The sequence below is a fragment of the Maylandia zebra genome, linkage group LG10, assembly GCF_041146795.1.
Source record: "Maylandia zebra isolate NMK-2024a linkage group LG10, Mzebra_GT3a, whole genome shotgun sequence".
Lineage (NCBI taxonomy): Eukaryota > Metazoa > Chordata > Actinopteri > Cichliformes > Cichlidae > Maylandia > Maylandia zebra.
The window spans coordinates 9333260-9355432 of NC_135176.1; the positions used below are offsets into that span (position 1 = coordinate 9333260).

Sequence of the window (22173 nt, forward strand, 5' to 3'; positions counted from 1 at the left end):
ACGTGACCAAATTCATTTTGCTACCATCGTGTGACTAGTACTCATCTTGCCCACTGTCTCAGCTTTTCCAAGCTGCTGCACTAACAATCCTGCAACATAGCCTAGGGCAACCTTTTTTTTGCCTCGTGACATACCTGAAACCTAAGCCCACTACCTGTGACAGCATTCAGTTTCACATACTGTGCCGACCTCTTGAGTTTTATACATGGCTCGGAAAATGGGAAGATATTTCAGAAGACATTTATTTAAACATATGCAAACATAAATGAAAGTATATGAGGCAAAAGTTTAGAGTTACAGCAACAGTTCACAAAGTTTTACCAAGCTTAAGTTTGTGAACATCTCGTGTTGTTCTTCTTCTTGTGTTCTTGGCAGAACTTAGTCTTTTCTCATAGTTTTTCATAGTTTCTTGACAGCCACCTTTCCAGTAAGACTATTTCTAATGATGCTTTGACGAACAGTAGACTGATAAACCAAAGAACTAGTGTCAGATCATTGCTTAATTGTTTGTTGCTTAAAGATGTGACTTTCAGATACAGTTCATGCGCTCCCAATAGTTTTTCAGCCTGACACTCCTTTTATCCTCCACTTGTACAGTTTCCTTCGAATTTTTAAGGATACACTGGACACCAATGCCATATCTTTTGGCAATCACCTTGTTGGTGCAAAAATACAATGACACAAACTGTGTCATCTTTATTTTTTGTAGATTCAACTAAAGACATGGAAAAAAAATATATGTTTTTGCGACATGCTACTAATAACAAAGGTCCAAAAGATATAACCAGTGAGTGTCGCTTTGCTAGGTTGTCTATTATGTGTAGACACAAAACAGGTTCATCTACTGATTTTAGGTGCCTCCTTCATGCTTGAATAATTCATAGTTCAGTATTAAATGGCTTAACAATCAAACAAACTGTCTGTTTATTTACAGCAGTGGGTACAAACAGCAACGGGGTGTGAACATGAAACCGAAACCTAAACTGGGTAAACTAACAACACAAACCAGGAATGACGGTGCAGGGAGGTCCGGGGAAATACATACAGGGAGACCGAGGGGAAACAACACAGATGAACCAGCGATTACTAAGACAGAAAATACAACTTAAATACACTCAGAACACAGGGAGATTACACACAGGTGGGAGACACAGCTGGGAGTGATTAACATGACGAGACCAGGGAGGCAAACTGAAAACACTCACATAAGACGCAGACCTTCACAATAAAACAGGAACACACGGGGGGAACAGGGTAAACACCAATTAGAGAACAGAACCAAAATCGCGAAGAGAAAACACAAAACGCTGGGTCAAAAGGACCCAGGATCATGATACAAACAAACAAACACATTTCCTCTGAAAATGGTTGGGTGCAAAGACTTGACTGAATATGAAGGAAAAAGCAGCCAATGTTCGAAGAATAACTTTAAAAGATCTTTAGAAAGCCTGAAGAACTATTGTTCAAGACCACTTCAAAAACAAGAAAGACACGAGGAGTGGTTTAATTTTACAGATTACTGTATAGAATTACTTAAGATTATTTAGCTGCTTGGCCACCAACATCCTGTTGCGCTTCAGTTTTCTATGGCAGCGGTTTTCAGAGCAATGTCTCAGCGTACTCTACAACCTAAAGAAAACAGCAATTAGCTTTAGAACATAGTGAACCATTTATCAGACATTCACAGAGAGACTGGTCGAGACCAAAAATAGTGCTGAAAGGCAAGATTAGACTTGCATTTTCCAAGTGGTCAGAAAAAGAAACCCGGCTATAACTGATGTGCACAACATGATAAACAACAAATAGAAGACGCAGGAATTTATACAAGGGCAAACTGAGAACTAATAATGGGAGTGGAAACAGCTCTGGAACAAGAACAGGGGATGACAATCAACGCAACGAGATAGGCGAGAAAGTAAAACTAAATACAACACGAGAGAAAGCAAAAGGCAACAACTCTTATCTGGAAAACCAAGAGCTGACTAAAAATAAAAAGCCAATTTAAAAAAGTAGAAAAAAGTCAAATGATGATAGAAGAATATATATATACAGGACACAGGGGAGGGGAAGAAAATAACAAGCAAGGAACTAAATAATTACTAGGACTCTAAGGTAAGCTAGCAAGAACCAAACTTCAGCATGAATAATGCAAAACTCAAAGAACCATAAACTATGCAAAACTCAAACCCTGGCATCAAGACCCAGGGACCATGACAGACTAAACAATATGTGTGTCAGATGAGAAGAACAATGAATTATAAAATCCCATCAACCTACAATGACATAATCAGAATGTTCTAGCAAAACCCAGTGATGAATGTACCATCTTTTATTATCATATAGAATGATGATTAGGATCTGTTGTTGGATTTTTATTTTCCTTTTTGACTTCTGCCAATAATTAAATAAATGATGCTCCAAATGTCTTTACACAGACCGTTTTACTACATACAGTAGTCCTGATTCCTTTGCCAAATTTAGCTGCAGATTCTGAACCCAAGACATAAGGCGTTGCTAACAGACTATTCTGCAGGCAGGCAGAAAACATAGAAGAAGAGGAATTGTGCAACAAACCATTAGTGGAATGACTCAGATAGATTCTACTATTAGTCAAAAATATGTTTTCATCCCAGCTGCAGGTTATCAAAGAAATGAAAGCAAACATGTTTTCTGAGGGGGAATATTAAGGGTGAATACATATGCTCAAACTAGTACTGAAAATAATATGTATGCAATGTAACATTTGATAATGTGTTGGTCTAATAAGAGCCTTTGCAGTTCTGTTGGAAAATTGTTTTTTTTGTTTTGTGAAATTGCACCAGTGAGAGCTGTTGTTTAATCTTATTGCATGGGTGTGTTTTTTTAGGTGCTAAATGTGAGCGTGTTGGAAGGAGAGCAGGTGACCGTGGAGGATACAGGAGGTCAAGAACCCTTCATCCTTGCCAATGAGTCGGTCTTGATGACTGGCTTAGTGCTACGCAGCTGGAGCAACCAGATCTCTATCAGTCTCCGTAGTGAGAAACGCCGCAATTCAGCATATCTCCTACTCCATTACCAAGGTGAGCAGAAGCTATACATTACTAGCTTTGGTGCCACATCATTCAAACACGTTACATTAAACATGACAACAGCTTATTGTTAAGCAGCAGCTTTCTATCAGGTAATGCTTATCCTCAAGCAAAGATGGTGCAGAGCTGGTGAGAGGCTGCAAAATGGTTGACTAATTGCATTTAAAATTGCTCTATTTCAAAACACTATCTGTTGACCTTCAGCTGGGCAATGATGTGTATGTGCCTTTTCCATTTAAATTTTTTCATTTGCCATTTCACGGATCACATTTGTAAAGAATCATTAAGTGTAATAAAGTAGTATCTGGTGTGTCAGCCGCAAATCCTGTCAGTAGAAATAGTTACTGTGTTGTTGGTGAATATAATGGCCTATAATTTCCAACCTCTCCCTCGCTTATTTTGTGTGTGACATTGATCTTCTATGTCTGTAACAATGTCTGTTTATCTTAGCAATCACACAAAGTGGCCGCCAATTACATGCCCCATCGATTTGAGCTGACGGTGGTCGCTGGTGGACAATTCATTCTACCACATTACTGTGGTACTTTCATCAGCTAGAAAATGAAAGGGGCCATCAGAACTGTGCGGCTGATGTGAGATAAATCAGCCCATCGCTGTTGGATGTTTGAATATCACTGTGAGGTCAGGCCGAATGATGACAGTGAAGGGTCACCACAGAACATACAGGGTGATGTATAGCTGGGAACACATGGTGATAAACAGTTGAAATATATATGAGTATTATTTTATATCAGTTGGTACACTTTTCACCTTTACCTGTCCCATTTGGATTTTGCATTGTTTAAACACCTCAAACTCAATTGAAGTAATGCAATGCAAATGCAAAAGTACAAAAAATAACATTGAATACATAATGTACTCTATAATATACAGGACATCCTTAAGTGAATAGCATACCTCCACCTTGGCATTGAAATTATGCATGCTGTATTTGCTGTAAAAAACAAACAATTAATTTCTATATTATCCTATATTGCACCAAAATAAGTCAACATTTTGCTGTGCTTCTCAGTTTTAACATTAGCAGGGCATTTTTTCCCAAAATTCCTGCCCACTATGAAAACAATTTAACATAATAGGCTTCCGTGTTATACTTCTTTGCCAACAATGTATCAAAAAAATGATCACACATGCAGCCTTGTCCGTCTAAAAACCTGTTTGGTTTGAAAGTTGATGGAACAAATTCAGCTACATTAATGAGAAAAATAGCAGGAGCAGATTTCATGAAGATTAGACATATCGGAGTCACGGAAGATATTTCAATTTGTGTTCTTCTGCTTTGCAAGTGGGGTATCTTCTTGTCCTTTACAATGGACTGTGAGAAATGTAATTGGACAAGCGTGGAGAAGCAGATAGAACTGTGGAGAGACGCATCTCAGCTCGTCTGTAATTAATATTTGCTACAGCACGAGCTTGTGATGGCAGACTGATGTATCTGTCTATAACAAGAGCAGTTTGACACTTGGAAAATAACTTAAAGTGTTTTTTACTGTTTATGTTAAGAGAACATAAAGTGTGGGAATGAAGAGGGGCTTACCACTCTCCTCATATGTTCTTATCAGCGTCTTTTTCTCAATACCCCCACATATGTTTGTGATCTTATCTAGAATTGAAAGTATAGTTAATAATATCATCTTAAGAGAATGTATGTCTCGATTGTTCAAATATTCTCCTTAAAAACTGATTTTGTTAAAAAAGGAAAAATCCGAAAAAATACTTACAGTTAGGGATTTTTCTTTTACTTTTTCTAATGCACAGATTAGCCATTACATGAAACCCGGTGACAGATGAAGTGAATATGATCTGATGTGATTGAGCAATCTGAATGAGCATCAACGACATGCTGTGGATCAAGCCCAAATCCATGGAGATTCCGGCCCACAAACCCACAGAACGCAAAAGAGCTTCTGCCAGTGCTGTGTGCCAGACTCTGCATGATGCCAGCGTAGGTTTCATTACCATGCTGCAGTGAGTTAGAGCTGCTTTGGAGGCACAACAGGGAACGCTATATGACGTTAGAGGTTTTAATGCTGGGGCTGATTAGTGTACAGTTTTGGTATTAATAATAAAGGAGTTGGGTCAATTAAAAAAAAAAATGCACACAACGAAATAAGCACCCACCAATACAATTTTTTTTTCAAATTCAGGCATCTAGTCTCTGTAGGATTAAACTGAAAACAATTTAATTTTTCAGTAAGGCATTGCTGTTTAATATAAAATAACAATGTGAAAAATTTATGATCTTGCTCTTTCAATGAGAAGAATCGGTTTAAATTTAAGTTTTAAAAATGAAATTGCATACTACAGTGCAAGTAAGGATTATGACTTATTTTATCCCAAACCCATCCCTGCTTTCTGAAAACTTACTGCTGATGAGTAAAAGTAAAGCCCACCTTTCGGCTATTTTATATCTATAACATACATAAAGAATTTTGTCTGAATTAAATATAATACCGATGTAATGTCTGTAATATTAAATGTAATACTGTCAAAGCCTTATTTGATTCCAAAATGTTTGATTGAAATTATTTACAACCTCTTAGCATTGAGATGATGATGATATAATAATTGTATGGTGAGCTAGGAGTTTTTAGCTGTATGAAGTAATCCATGCTGCTGATGGCAGCGGTGTTTCACAGTAATTATTCATTGTTTTTAACTTAAAACCTGCAACGACAAGAGATGTGGTCAGAGGACCCCTGCCGCTGGTAGCAATCCAGCACATGCCACCTGTTCTAAGTAGCATTGATAAGATTCTTGTCTCTAGTTCAAAGTTATTGCTTTTTAATAGCCTTTATTGAGTAAATGGCCATTTCGATTGAGGCTTTAACCAAACCACATAAATATCAATAGGCTATATCACTGCGGAACTATCGTCTGGCTTTGTACAAGTGAGGCACTTTACCAGAGACAACACTATTGATGTTTCTATAAAAGGTAATGCTTTGATGCACAGCCAGGTCATGTGGCTTAGATATATATTGACAGCCACACTCTCCCACATGTCGCCTACAAGCCGAGCGACTGATGTTATATCTGTATATTAAACCAATAACTGACTATAAAGATGACTAATCATTGCCATGGAATCTTCGCTTCTTGCACATTTTACTCTAAATGTCAGTGTAACACACAATGGATAATATTTTCCAAATATCGTGCCATTATATATAATAACAATCTACACTACATTCATTATCTGTGTTGTGTTTTCTGTCACCTCATTTCATTATCTGCTGCCATTTTTGATCCTATTCCAGCTCTCCACCTGAAGGGATTCAGGCAACGCATACAGGAGTGTAAGCGTTTATTAGAGCTAAATTGAAATGCATTTTATTTGTTTGGCCAAATACACTGTGGGTAACTGACTATTACTAGCTTCCTCAGCTCATCTATTGTGCCCTAGTCAACAACATTTGTCCATCATTGGTTGAAGAGCAGCATTCTCAATTTGAAGTACTCAGGCAGATGAAAAATGTGCATACAGCTGAATGAGGCTCATTAATGGAAGGAATGTGTGAGTGCATGCAGGTGTCGCATCAGGCGTTCTTTTGGGAAATGTTTACTTTCTTTAAATGTTTTCGAAGGTTGATCTTAAGTAAATGTCGATAGAGGACGGCAGAACGGGGAACTCATTATTGGATCCCAAATACACATTTAGAGTTCCACATTTGAAATTCAAGTTTGTTTTTTGTGCCAACATGTAGGTGTGAAAGGGCAGGAAGCAAAATAAAAAGCATACTTTATATTCAATAAAGACAGTACAAATCCACAGCTTGTGCACAGAGAAAGAGAATAAAAGAGAGAGTGAGTGAGGAAAGAATGGCAAGAATGTTTTTTTGTAATACTGACAAAAATAAAAATAAAATAAAAGACAAAAAAAAAAAAAAAAGACAATTGGCATGTGCCCATGTTCCTTATGGTTATATATTGCTTGCGACAAGGTACAGTGTAAAAATCCAGAAGTGTTTTGAGCTACTTTTCCTCTTCTATTTTTAATATTTACTAAAGTGACATTTTATTCCATATAGTGTGGCATTTTTTTCAGGAACGCTTCATTTTGACATCATCCATTGTAATATCTGCCGATCAGGCATAGCATTATGAGCACTGACAAAAGTAACACTGATTATCGCTTCATCATGTCACCTGTTAGTGAGTGGGATATATTAGGGAGCAAGTGAATATTTTGTCCTCAAGGTTAATGTGTTAGGAACAGGAAAAATGGGTGAGTGTAAGTATTTAAGTCTGAAAAGGGCTAAATTGTGAGGGCTAGACGAACTCAAAAGTGGTCCAAAGAAGGAACAGTGGTGAACCAGGTCCTGGGTACTGATAGGGTCATGGAATACAACATGATCCGATCTAACATAAGTAGTAGTTGAAACTGCTGAAAAACTTAATGCTAGTTCTGATAGAAAGGTGTCAGAATACTGACAGAAGTGCATCCCAATTTGTTGTGTACGGGGCTGAATAGCTGCAAACCAGTCAACGCTGATCCCAGTCCGCTGTTGACAGTGTCAACAAATGGGAACTTGATCATCATGGGGCGATCGTGGCTCGAGAGTTGGGAGTTCGCCTTGTAATCGGAAGGTTGCCGGTTCGAGCCCCGGCTCCGACAGTCTCGACCGTTGTGCCCTTGGGCAAGACACTTGACCCGTTGCCTACTGGTGGTGGTCAGAGGGCCCGGTGGCGCCAGTGTCCGGCAGCCTCGCCTCTGTCAGTGCGCCCCAGGGTGGTTGTGGCTACAAGCTTAGTAGCTTGCCATCACCAGTGTGTGAATGGGTGGGTGACTGGATGTGTAAAGCGCTTTGGGGTCCTTAGGGACTAGTAAAGCACTATACAAATACAGGCCATTTACCATTTACCATCAGAGCTTGACTATGGAGCAATGGAAGAAGGTGGCCTAGTCTGATGAATCACATTACCTTGGGAACCCCTGACACCTGGATGCACTATGGGAAGAAGTCAGTGGAGGCAGTGTGATGCTCTGAGTAACGTTCTGCTAGTAAACCTAGTAAACCTTGGGTCATCCACATGGATGTTACTTTAACACGTGCCACCTGCCTACCCACTGTTGTAGACCATGTACACCCTATCATGGAAAAGGTACTCCTTGATGGGTGTGGCCTCTTTCAGCAGGATATTGTGCCCTGCCAAGAACAAAAAATGGTTCAGCACAGCAATGAGTCTGAGATTTTGACCGCCAAATTCCCTAGTTCTCAATCAAGTTACGCACCTGTGGGATTTGCTGGACAAACAAGAGGGTCCACCTCGCAACTTTAAGGATCTGCTCAGCTACATCTCAGACTCAATAGGCCTCTGTTAGCAGGAGTTAAATGCCAAAGGTCATGAAAGCATAATTACAAAAGACTGAACATGACTTGTTTGGAAGGCTTGCCAGCAGAAAGCCTCTTTTCTCTAAAAGACCATGGTAACATGGCATAGGACTGCAAAGCTGCATCTGAACAATCACAAAATTTCTGGAATAATGTCCTTCAGGCAAACGAGACCAAAGTGGAGATGTTTGGCTATAAACCAACATATTCTAGAGTCATCTATCTAGCATTTAAAACTTGGCTTAAATCCTGTGACGTAACAGGACAATGATCCTACGCAACGCAACAAATGCCCACAAACCTCGATGTACTGAAGCAATGTTGTAAAAGACAGTGGGCCAATTCCTCCACAACAAAGTGAGAGACTGATAAAGTCATTCAGAAAATGGTTACATCAAGTAGTTGGTGATAAAGATGACTCTACAAGCTATTCAGTTGTTGGGTGTACTCAGTTTGTCACCTACACTGCCTCTGCATTTTGGCATCACTTTTGTTAAAAAAAAAATACTGAGCCAGTGTAATATTTATGTCTTTTTGTTCATCAGAGTTTGAGTTTTCCCTGGGTGAGAGTCTGCATTATTTTTTACCACAATCGTACAGTAAATCTGTGGTATTTAAAAGGTAATAAACAATATTTTAATGAGAGAATTTGAATATTCTAATGATACTTTTGCAACTAGCTTATGCATGTACTGTACTACTGTGGGTTTACATGAGTATTACTATGACTATGACTATTTCCTCCCCACTACAAGAAAACAATAACTAAAGACATACGCTTCACATCTGTTTCCTGTGGCTCTACAGCACCATCAGCTAATCTTCCTGGCTGTCTGCACTGTGGATCTATTATTTCTAATGGTGAAACAATCAGACTTTATGGCCCAGCACCACATCTACTGGAATGGAGGCAGCACGTAATTTAATACTTCAGGAATTGGCTCCACAATTTTTGCCTCTGGCTCTCCCACTGCATGCTCAATAGGGATGTAAATGCTGCTATGATAATGGCAATAACTAGGTTCATTGGAGCTAGTGATAAACTATGAATGGAATGGATGACCCAGGGGCAGTGTACCTCGTCCCTGTGGCTCACTGATTTACTGCAACGCAAAGGCCGGTTTCATTATGGTAGAAACCAGTGGCTTGTGTAAAAGAAACACATAAGTCAGTAGTTTCACAAACCTTTATGGCCGTTATGCATTTAGGGCTGTTTTCCCTCGAGTTCAAGTTCAAAGATTGATAGAATGACTTTTTTTTTTTGAATAGACAATTTAGCTTCAAGGTAATGGTAGAAAACATCACTAAAGTGATGTTTTTTCATGTCCAAATGACTTGGTTGAAATGAAAGCGCTTCAAATCCAACCTGCTGCATATTGTCTAATCTGTTTGCACTGTTTAACCTCCACTTGCCCTGCTTTTGTGGAGGTGGGCCAACAACCCTGTCTATGAAGTGTGTGCTATTGCTTTATACATGTGGCTACTGCTCTAGTACTAAACACACCATGTTAAGATGCCAGTCTTGTAGCTCTTTTATTGAGGATCCTGTATCTGTGCTTTTTTGTATTTGAACCAAATTAGACTCGATATATTGAAGATAAACCCATTTCTTGATGTAAACGTACTTTTTTGATGTTACGTAGCCATTTGTGAAATCATGCAAATATATATTAAAATTATGAGTGTTATACAATTCACTTAACTGTGAGCAAGCTACCTTTACCATATATTATCATTATTATTAATTTTGGCCATTGTGCTGTAATTTAAGACTTTAAGGCTGCAAATATGATTTCAGCAAGACAGTTTTAACAAACACATGACTACCAGCTGCCCTTTGCTTTGTTATCGTTGCCTGTTAGCATTTGTTTAGCTTTTGCATCCGCTCCATTAAGCTAAAGCATGTTATACAAGGCTTCTAGCTTTCTGTACTTCTGCAGTCTCACAATCACACTGTTATTGTAGCACAAGCCATAGTGCGTCCAATTATATTCTGTTGTTCACACATTTCCAGAAGTTTAAAAGTTTTAGTCTGGCCATTAAAGTGCCTACACTAATGAGGTAGAACAGTGTGGTTATTAGACAGGAAGAGAAGGTTGTTTAATAGCTTCCATTAAAGACTTGGTTAGCTTACTTCATTATCAAAGTGAACTCCATGCCGTCCTACACCATTTATTTAAAAAGGGAACAGGACAACAATGCATAGCAAGTCTGGGAACATTGATCTTACCCCGCTGCAATCGCAACTCTTTGACAACCACTATAGAGGCTATTCCTCAGCCTAACGTTACAGACCCACTATGATGTTCATCCAACCAACCATGCATCCATTTGTCAAAGTATCTGCAGCAACTATACACCAAACCACACAGTGATGATAATTACTCTAGTGCCAAGAACATGTCTCTGTACATTTGCATACTGTTTGTACTGGTAAACTACAATTAAAAGATGTAGTGTATATAAACAAATCTGAAGGCTGGTTCTAATAACTTCTTTAATTGCATGTTGAAGAGAAACAGGAAGACAGAGACAGATTCATTTGCACAAATTCACAATCATTTTGGATTTAAATATTTATGGGTCTTCAGCAGTGGTTTGGAGGAGAGACAACTTGGTCAACAATGAATACACAATGCAGAACATAGAGGATTATGTTGTGCAGCCAGTTAACATTGTTGGCAGTTTGGTCCAGGACTGGATTGTGCTCAGACAAATAAAAGGCTGAAAAACCCTGGAAAATGATTTTTCTAAATGCTAAATTAAAATAAATAAATAAAAATAACTTAGACCAAGCATGTCCTTTCCCAAAATGATGCATTTAGTTATTTGTGCTGTGATTTCACAGCTGCTAATGGTGAAATCAGTTACATTAAAATGCAATTACTGGTGTTATAGTATAAACATGCTTTGTCTCTCTGTCTCTCTTTCCTATCACTACTGTATAACATACTGAACTTTATAAATCGATACATTGCAACAAAAATTATCAAATTATAATGTATTCATAAGAGCACTTTCATTTCCCTTTCCCTCTATTTTTGACTCCTTCCTCTGCAGCCTTTGTGCTGAGTTGTGCATTCCCCAAAGAGCCTGCTGGTGGAGAGGTTTCAGTGACGCACCTGCATCCCGGCGGAGAAGCCTATTTCAATTGTTTCACTGGATACAAGTTGCAGGGTCCAAAAATGCTCACCTGTCGTAATGCAACCACGCCTTACTGGAGTGGAAAAGAACCCCGATGTGTCGGTAAGGCAAATTCGTTTTCTGGATAGGCAAGTTTCAGGGCAACAAGATCCCCCCACCCACCCAACTGATACTCTAACAATAAAACTGCAAAGAATGTAATTAAACTAAATGAAATCTAAACGCTATAACAGTGGGTTATGGGCTTATCCCTTCAGCTTAATTGGAATGTTGGGTGATTTGGTTTGATATTTAATTTTGCTTTGTAAACTAAATTACCTTCAGGCTCGTTGCCTGACAGTGAGTGTGAATATGTTCAAGTAGTTAACATTGACTGCCAGGCTTTCAAAGCAAACATCTAAGTATTGCTATTAATTTTAATAATTACTTAATTATTCTTATATTTGAGAGTTAAAAGAAAAAAGAGTTAAGGAAAATAATTTGCAAAGTGAAACTCGCAATTTTAAAGACACAAGCCTGTTTCTCTTCAGCTTTCTCTGAGAGAACAGGTGATTTTGATTAACAGAGCCTTTCACCGTGTTGTCTCCTACTGAGTCACACTCGGAGGGCAAATGAGCGTGTTTGCATGTGATTAGCAACACAGGGAGCTGTTCTTTGGAGACGGGGCAAAATAAGGCCATTGGACCTGGCTGCCTTAATTAGAACTGGGCCACATGACTCTCCTTCTCCTGCTGGTAAAAACTCATCTGCTAGTTCCAGCCTTTCACCGCGCCTGCCTGCAGCTGTTCTAAACTGATAGTGTTACTGCCGCTGTTTTGCTTTTACCTTCACAAACAATCAGGCACTCTTAGACCCAGGAGAGCCGCCTGGTGTAGCTCAGCCACAGTCCACTGCATATCGATGCAATCTGTGCTCAGACAGGGACTTTTCTCCAAAATCCCCCTACCACAGTTCGAATCATTACTTTTTTTTCATCAAGTTTTTACTTCCTACTCTTTGTCCTTTTTTCTTTTCTTTTCTTTTCTTTTTCTTTTCATACAGCATCCTGTGGGGGAATGATAAAAAATGCCACATATGGGCGCATCGTCTCTCCTGGTTTTCCTGGCAACTACAGCAACAATCTGACCTGCCACTGGGTTCTGGAGGCACCTGAAGCCCACCGGCTTCACGTTCACTTTGAAAAGGTGGCTTTGGCAGAAGATGATGACAGGTAGTTTATGTATGCTGTTAAAATCAAAACACACATTGAGAATAAATGTGAGCATAGTGTGGAAATGTGAGTTGCGTCGAGCTTTGAACTCTGAATAACAGTATTCCTGCAGATGGAGGATTAAAATTCTCGAGGGCTATAAATGACCAAAATCTTTAGGGAGTGACAGATGAATTTGAAAGGACCTTTTATCATGATAATCCTTTAAGTGTGCTCTGTCAGGCAAATGAATTGAGGGGACCAGAAGGTAGTGAGAGGTAGGAGACTGCAATTGCATTATGTATCCTTCTGTAACCACTGATCCATATGGCAATTGTCATGCATGCCCATTCACCTCATTACAAGGTGTAGAATGTTATCACAAAGTTATTACAGCTGCAGCTGGAACAATGAGCAGGTCTCGGGTACCTTGTAATTTCTTTCTTTAACATCTATTTTAATCCCATCAGCGCTCTCTCCCTGTTTTCTTTTTTTAGGTTGCTAATAAAAAATGGCAACAACATAGACTCTCCCCCTGTGTATGACTCCTATGAAGTTGAATACTTGCCAAATGAGGGAGTGCTCAGTACCGGACGTTATCTGTTTGTGGAGTTCACCACAGACGGGACGATGACCTCCACCGGCGCAGCCATAAGATACGAAGGCAAGCTGATGAGGCAGAATGCAGAGTTTGCTAATAATATCTTGCACCATCCTTGTCACTTATGTTCAATGTCATACACTCTGTCTGCAGCTTTTGCGAAAGGGATGTGCTACGAGCCCTTTGTGAAGTACGGGAACTTCAGCAGCAGCGATTCCACCTACAGTGTGGGCGCAGTGGTCGAATTCTCATGTGACCCTGGCTACACACTGGAGCAAGGCTCTGTGGTGATTGAGTGTGTGGATGCACAAAACCCTCAGTGGAATGAGACCGAGCCAGCTTGTAGGGGTGAGTTAACAGATGTCATGATTGCAGGGCATAAAAAAAATAAAATAAAAGTGCTTCCACTGGAGAAGAACTTGGAGCAATATCAGATTGACCCGAGGACCCGAAGCTTTCATTGTCTGCTTGATCACTGCAGGAGTTAGTTTTTCTAATATTAAATACCAGTGACAGTTAACTATATCTTCCTAAGCTGCTTTCCTCTGATCCGTGATAAATTTTCTCTCAAAACTGTAACAACGATTTACTTTGAAATGTGCGCTCGCAGGGCAGATTTTCGAAGTGCTCGAGATTAAAGGCGCACAATAGCTGGCCTAAGATGAGAACTGCCACAGTTCACAGGCGACGCATCACATTTAATAGCGGCCCAACCCTGAGCCCTTCCCTTCCCCTCTCTGTTTCACTCCTCCCACATGCACATACACACAAACATGACATGCTGACCTTAGTCTTGGTCTTTAAAGCCGTCATGGTTATTCTGCAACAGAGTGAAATTGAAAAGCTCTCCAGTAAAGCTAGCTATAAGAAAATTTAATTTCTGCTCGTATGGGTCATGGTCACCAAGTGGTTCAGTGTCAGTTTGCAGTTTTGCGAGGATCACACCAAGATGCTTGCACAGCACCTGATTTCAGCTGTATTTTATTAAGCACTAAGATCACGGGCATAATCTAGCTAGACAAAATTATCTATGTACCAACATATATTTTGAGTGAATTGATTTCTAATTTGCATCTTACTTTCCTGTATCTTCAAATCTTTTACAATTGGTTTTTTCAGCCTGTACTGTTTGTGTGTTGCAGCTGTGTGCAGCGGGGAGATCACAGACTCTGCTGGTGTTGTGTTGTCTCCTAATTGGCCCGAGGCTTACGACAAGGGGCAGGACTGCATCTGGGGTATCCATGTGGAAGAGGACAAGCGGATCATGCTTGACATCCAAGTGTAAGAGACTGCACCCAGGTGTAAGACTAGAAATCACTCAGGGAGGTCAGAGAGGATGTCAGGCTCCAGATATAAACACACACACCCCTCTTGGTTATTTTCCCACCCTTTGTCTCATCTACGCAGACACACTACAAAATGCGAACAGGAAAGTGTTTCTGTGGTTGCAGTCACTAATTAGATTTTTTTTTCAACATCCCCTACATTAAGAATTCTGTGTTGCTTCCAGCTCGCTCTCTGACCAGATTAGCCAGTAAGCCTTCCTGTTCTCACTTCCCTGGTGTCTGCCTCAGAGTTGGCTTTGAAATGAATCTGCTCTGGCAGTCAACTACTCTGAGCCACTTATTCAGCCTACCCAACTGTAATTCAGCACAAATGCACAGAGATGTCAAAACAGACAGATGCGCACACAAAATCCAGGCACACTGTTTCACCTTCACCAATCACTCATGCACAAATGTCCCCTGAATGCACACACATTTTGTTTCAGTCTACACTAGTAATTGATCTTAACTGAAGTGAAAATAATCGCACAACCTTTTCTTTATGGTACGTGGAGCCTTTCTCAAAAACAAAAAACTCCGCAAAATTATATATCTTGTGCCACTGTCTTGTTATCTTTTATGGATTTATCCCTTTGCTTTGGTTGAATGATTTCCACAATATTGCCTTGCACATGCAGCCTATCGTAAGCACCAAAACTACATCATAAGTGATTCCTGTTGTTGCCTGAAGCACTTGCAAACAAGAGGGCACAGAGAGGTTAAAAATAAACCAATGGGAATACTGCCTGAGGTTGTAAAAAAAAAAAAGTCGCTGACAAATCTCAACCAGTGGCAATTGCTAGCTGTTGGTCAGAGTGGTCAATTGTGCATGCGTGCATGAATTTGTTCCCTTCACTTTTCATATTTCCCATATTCATAATTCTTTCTGAACAGTGTAATAAAATTAGGACATAATTATGAAATGAAGTCTGAGGCTGTACAGACAGATTGCAAGCTGTCCTTAATAGACAACCTCCAGAACAAATCAAATCACCATCATTACTACAAATCTACCATAGTGAACAGCAGCCAGAGGCGGCAATCATGAAGCTTTTTCACTGATTTAAATCACTCCATCATTTCAGTTAAGACATTCATGGTCACTTTTGTGGATGCATAGGGAACAGTGCTCGCTAGTTTAACATTCAGCACTAATGCACCATCTTCAATTCATTATTGTACATCCCGTGCATTAAGTCGGTAGCGGTATAACTGACGTTTGGTCAGTTGCTCAGCATTTTATTATTTGAGCTATTTAAATTTAGATTTTTTCTTATGTGGAATTTGTTTTACATATGTTTTTAATCAGGCAGTAACACAATGTGAAACATAATAAAGCCAAGAATGTGGCTCTGAGTTCCTGGTGAAGAAAGCTCCACCACTGAAAATGATTAAGTCTAGGCATAGTCATCATATGGCATTCTTATATCTGTGTATCTGAATTGTGCTACTTTGTTATCAGAGTGAGGTGGTCACAATCTACAACCAGTACTGTACTCAGGAGTGGTTCTGTTGCTATAAACTGGGACTTGACTAAACTAGAGAGTGTAAAATATACTGATAAAAATAAACTAACCTGTTCATATTTAATGTACACTAGAACAACAGTAGATATAGTAACAAATACTGTGTTCCACTGCAATGCTCATTCATCTTTTAAAAGTTGCTGAACTAAGCATAAAGATACAGATTAATATCGCCCAGCTGTGTCGTACTGAACATTTGTGTGGGCGGGGATTATTTCTGCTCATGCCCAGTTTTGTATGCTGCTGCGTGGTCTAAATACGCATCATTTCCCAAACTATATCTGTCCGGCACTGAGATATGAGCCGTCACTCAAATATGAGCCGCAGATCAAAAGGGAATAAAAGCATTAGAGGAGACCAATACAAAACAATGTCTGAACACAGCACTGAGCTTTATGTGACCCTGCATGCCACTGTGATCTTTAGATAGAGATTAAGACCCAGTGATTAATCTCTGTTATTAAAAGTCAACCAGTGCACCTAGGGTAATAAAATAAAGATCAGAGAGGATTTTTTATTTTTTTTATCACGCAGAAGTAAACAAGTTTGATTAGAGGTAAACTGATTTTCATTCAGTGCCCTCTTTTTAAATTGCACCATGCTCAAATTTCTTTTAATCCTGGCCACATGAGACTGTTCACTGTAAATTAATGGTGGTGTGGCCGGCTTTAGTTTATCTCAGGGTTGGTCATGTGTAGCTTTCCTGGCACTTGAAACCCACAGCTTGTCTGATCCCTGCGGACCCCACCATTACCTTCAAGTCTGGTCCACTCTGCTTGAGAAAAAGCATTCCTTTAGGCTCGGCCAACATGTAATTTGCATCAACGTGTGTTTGTGTGCATGCGTTTAGCATGTTAAAGTGACAAAAGGCTCTTGTGGATAAGAGTCGTCTCATTATAAGGGTGGGCACACACTTTTCTGCAGTAATGAGAATGTTTTCTGTGTTATCATTCATCACTGTGCCAGTGCTGGCAATTACAGAGGAGCAATGTGCATAATGAGGACTGATTAATTAATTTAGGCCAAACAGGAGGGCCGACTCCTTGCTAATTAGCATGGAGCATGGCTCCAGCAAGAGCCAGACACAAGGGGTTACAGCTGATATCCCCACCTGTGGAATATAGCTAGGTAAGTGGTCCGCGTGTGCTTTAGCATTGAGCATATTGTATCTGGAAGTGTGTTTCACCAGACAAAATGATCACAAAGTCTCTTTAACAGTGCTAATGTTTCAGTTTAGTGAGCAGGACTGGAGACTTTGCAGCTTGAACTTACTGGTTTTTAGAGTCCTCTTGTGGTGACTCTATACATGACATGCAACCTGGACGTCAGCTTATGCTGTGATTATGTAGGTGCCTATTTTTTATGTTATTTGAACTGAGCAGAACAATTTAAATGTCAAATATGTATGAAAAAGATGTTAGAAGGTTGCTTTTGAAAGTATGGTACCGTGAGCTATTTCCATTCTGTTAGAGTTAATAGAGATTTGCTGTGTTCTTTAAACTTGACTGGTCAGTGAAGGTGACAGAATGCCTACAGGCTTGTAGAAAACAACTGTCATTCCCTCATCTGCAGAACTGAGCCGGTGGCATTGGTATGCAGAGGAGTTTTCAGAAATTGTTTTTCAAGCAGACCTTGGAACTTTGCAAATGCCTGTGCCAAGCTGGTGAGGGAAATGTTCAGTCAAGTAAGATCTGACTAAATTTAGTCAAATAAATAATCTTTTTTTAAGTCTGTCTTGCATTCTCACCCGTCTTTGTTTGTGGCCAGTAGTAGTTCGTGACTGTTGTTTACCAACAAAGATCTCAGATGTTGTTGCTGTATTCCCAGAAACACAATATCTTTCGAAAATTGAAAAGAATTATGAAATCATGGATACAGAGCAAATGACTCAGGGACAACATATTTCTAAGATTAGTTACCAGTTTTCAAACCAGGACAGGACTGGCTTTTCATGACTTGGGGGCCATCTTTTAAGAAAGGAGCCATGTGGGATGACATTTGGGTGCAGTGACTGCCAGATTGGTGCGGTGTGTGGCCGAGTAGCCTGCAGTGACTTACTGTGCTGTGGATGTTTGGACTGGAGGCATCTTGCGTTTGGCAGTCTTCTGTGGTGTCACTGGGATTTTTTAATAAACTTCAGGTAGAAAGGTTAGAGAACAGATGAGGTCAGTAGGGCAATTTAAAACCAAGGTTGACCGCAAGGTTCTTGACGAGCTAGCGTGACTGAGGGGGCTATTTAGGAAGCCAGACGTGAGTGGTTTCAGTGCATCAAGTGGAAAAGTTATCCGCTGATGGTGCCCACTACAATACTGATTGTTTTTGGATATTACAACAGTGTTGAACATGATATCTAAGATCTCGAGGGGACCTAATGACGCTGAAAGGCAAAGTTGTGCACCTAATTGTTTATCAGAACGTCAGCTATGGCACTGATAAATATATTTTGATTAAAACACTTTAAAGACCAAATCACTGCCAAAACTGTGAGGAAAGATTTCTCAGATGCACTGGTTTGCACAAAGGGGGCAAAGATCAACACGGCTGAGATGGAGCTCACTATACATCATTAGTGTCAAAGAATATGGGCTGTGGTGCTGATAAACCACCGTAGTAGGAAAAAACAGGAAAATCAATCACAGTGAAAGTAGTAAAATTAGAAACTAGCTTCATTAAAAAAAAAACAAGAGACAAAGAACAGCCAGTACATTGGCAACATTTTATAGTATGTGGCAAAAGGGATCAGTGGGTGTTGGTATATATTTGTGATGAGAATGCAGAAACTGGATGTAATCACACAGTATTAATACCAAATGACAGATCTACATCACTCTGGGAGGAAATCCATGAGAGCAGAGAAGACTGATAGCTTTTATGACCCAAAGGTGAAGAAGAGCTCAAACAGAAATGAAGATTCCATGCAGTGTATGCAGAATTCATGGTATTCCTCAAATAGATTTATGAGAAAGAAGAAAGTTTAAGGTCAAAAAAGTTATTTGCCTATCCTGTAGATGCCCTCATAGAAGGCACCAGGTCTGTATTTCCATAGAGTATTATCATGGAGATTTGGAAGTGAAAATTGGCTTTGTCATTCCTGTCACTTCAATCCACAGTGGTCGATTGTCAGAGAACACGGAGGTGTAAATTGCCCTCATAGTGTTCCAGCTAACCAGAGGGAGTACATTGCCACCCAAATTCATGCAGCCCACATTCATTATTTGTGTCCAGGAGGAAAACCCTGTCCAGATTTCTTCAAAAAAAAAAAAAAAAGATCTACCCATCATTCTGGCCATATTGTGTTAAAATTTTATTTTGCATTATTTTTCACAGAAGCAAACCTCGTGGGGCTAATTAGATCTGCTTTTTGTTTATACTGTTAGTCAACATAAAATATTCAAGATTTATTCCTAGTCTGATTTTAACAGCAGTTTGTTTGCTCTCAGAGGAATTCTGTGGGGAGGTTCTGGGTAAAAGACAGAGTAGAAGAGAGGTCATTTGTTTCCCTTTATTATGAAACGCCGTCAATCACAGATAACATGGCCTTATCTCCTATTACAGTGTTTGTCCCAAAAAAGCTGAAATTGTCAGTGAGGATGTGGACAGGACCCCAATGTTAACTCGGGCAAGCCAAAAATAAGCAAAGATCAACCCTTTTTATTTGGCTGTTTTGAAAATGGCCAAACATATTCCAAAAGGGAACAAAACATATATCCAAAAACAATCACCACGACGATGGTAATAAGAGTATAAACTGGGTCTGAACATCGAAAAGGAACAACAGATGCTCTGACAAACCAAAGTGGAGACAGGACTATGCATAAGGACTGTATATAAAGAATATAATAGGGCTGGGGGAAAAAATTGATACAACATAAAATTGCAGTATTTTGTGTGGCAAAATTATATCTATACAGGGACACCAAATATTGGTATTTTATTAAATATTGATTTAAAAAAAACCTCTGGGGATACTATGAACAAGATGGCTCATCAAATGCACCACCATCTTGAGATAACATTAGCTGAGCAAACTTACATTAAATCGGCTCAGCCAAATTACCATCAAACACTGGACATACTTGACAAAGTTTGCTCCTAATACAGAGCAAGGTAAGAAAGCTAATAGCTCAGTCAGACGAATGAAAATTAAACACCAACCTTATTCCATCTACATAAAATCCTCGGCTCCTTGGTGATTGCATTGAATTTTTTAAACATTCTCCAACCTACTGCAGCTTGTGGTGACTGAATGTCTGCCCAGAACTTGAGTGTTGCACATCATGACAACTTAAGATCACAAGGCAGTTGCACAGATAGGAGGCAACCTTTCTGCAAACATCATAGTCTGACTTGGACTAACTTCAATCACTCTCAGAGAGATTGTCAACAGTTTGCAACTATAAATTAGTTCGCAACTAATTTATAAATGCAAACTGGTTACCAACAAGATAGGACTCGACTCAACTGCCTGCCAGCCGGTTACATTTGGTTTATATTCCTATAGAACAACACATGGTTGAATAGGTGCAAATGTGGATTTCTGTTTATGTAAACAGCAACAGGTATGCGATTTTTGACAATTCATCATTTAATTGCTTTATTATCAGAAACAGATAGCATTCAGTTACAGACTGATATCAGGCTAATAGCAGGCAGTGGCAATATTTACAGCAGGTTTTAGTGACAGTGTTGGCATGTTTGACAATTTCAAGTAATTTATTGGATAAAACAGTATTTAATTTGGGTGATATAATTTGAATTTGAACAAAGGTGAGCACAATCACAGTATATGTTTTTGCTTCAAATCTTAAGGACCACTATAGTGACCACAAAACTATGACTCAGTAATATCATAAAACTGAGGTCATCATATAAAATAATGCAAAACTGGAGCCAAAAACTCAATCAAGAACATAATCCAGAAGCTAAAAGATACAGTAAGCAAATTTGGGGATCATAACAGCAAGTCAGCTGGTAGTTGCATTTTGTCTGTCCTCAGCATGCGATTTAAAAAAATCCTGTCATGTCGTTTCAATGGCTCATGTGTGCGTCAGTCACATATATCAAATCTGGTTGAGCATGAGATACTTGAAACATTCACAAACATAAAGTAGCACAAAAATGCTATAAAAGCTGTAATTTATTACTTTAGTTTTCATTCATCTTTTAACATTAAATATTTATTACACATCTGTGCTCTTTATACGCAGCATTGTGCTGCTGAGATATTTTTTATTTATTTTTTTAGAGTGTTGGCATATGTTTGCTTGAAAGTTTTTTTGTCAGTATTAATAATCAGCTCATTAATGAGATTTTTTTTAAACATTTGAGAATAGCATATTATCTCAGAGCTTATTATTATTATTTATTTGTAACATATTCTTACTCATTTGTGTTCGGACAGTTGTTACACAACAGTCGCTTTTCTTATAGATGAGCTTGACTCAGAATTGGATATCTTAACAATATGGATATCTCTACAGTGTTACTGTAAATCTATTGCTCAGACAAATACATGTAGAAAAGACAAAGACACACCATTTAAGAACAAGCCGAAATTACATACAGCAGCTACAGAAACTGCACATTTTTGAGGCATAGTAATTTGAAACTTGTACTCTGAGCACTGTTTTCTCACCACACTTTGTGCCCTTGTTTTGTCACTTGATCTGGCACAGTAAACAGTGATGTGCAGTTTGCATTGGAGACGGCTGTAAAGACACCACTGCTGGGCTCCCATGAAGCATGTGATTGAAGGCATTGTGCTATTTTTATTCTTAATTTTTTAAATGGTACAGTTCAGTGATTATTAACACAATCAAGTTAAGTCGTAAAAACTAGCTGCACTGCTATTTCGACACCAAATTTAGTCACGGGTAAGAGCAACCATTTTCTTGTCCTCTACAGCTTATATGACTACATTTCTTCCCCCCAGTATTCTTCATACTCTGTGTCTGATTGATGCT

At 39.2% G+C, this 22173-nt stretch overlaps 1 protein-coding gene across 2 annotated transcripts in view; it reads left to right on the top strand.

Annotated features, from left to right (window-relative positions):
- The window catches only part of LOC101482153 (seizure protein 6 homolog), a 92849-nt gene that overhangs the window by 63248 nt on the left and 7428 nt on the right, over positions 1-22173 (top strand). For both annotated transcript variants that reach the window (XM_004557361.3, XM_004557362.3), the window contains exons 4-9: positions 2867-3059; positions 11486-11671; positions 12611-12779; positions 13256-13422; positions 13513-13707; positions 14502-14640. In XM_004557361.3, the coding sequence (XP_004557418.1) occupies positions 2867-3059; positions 11486-11671; positions 12611-12779; positions 13256-13422; positions 13513-13707; positions 14502-14640 (1049 nt within the window). The remainder of the gene's footprint in view (positions 1-2866; positions 3060-11485; positions 11672-12610; positions 12780-13255; positions 13423-13512; positions 13708-14501; positions 14641-22173) is intronic.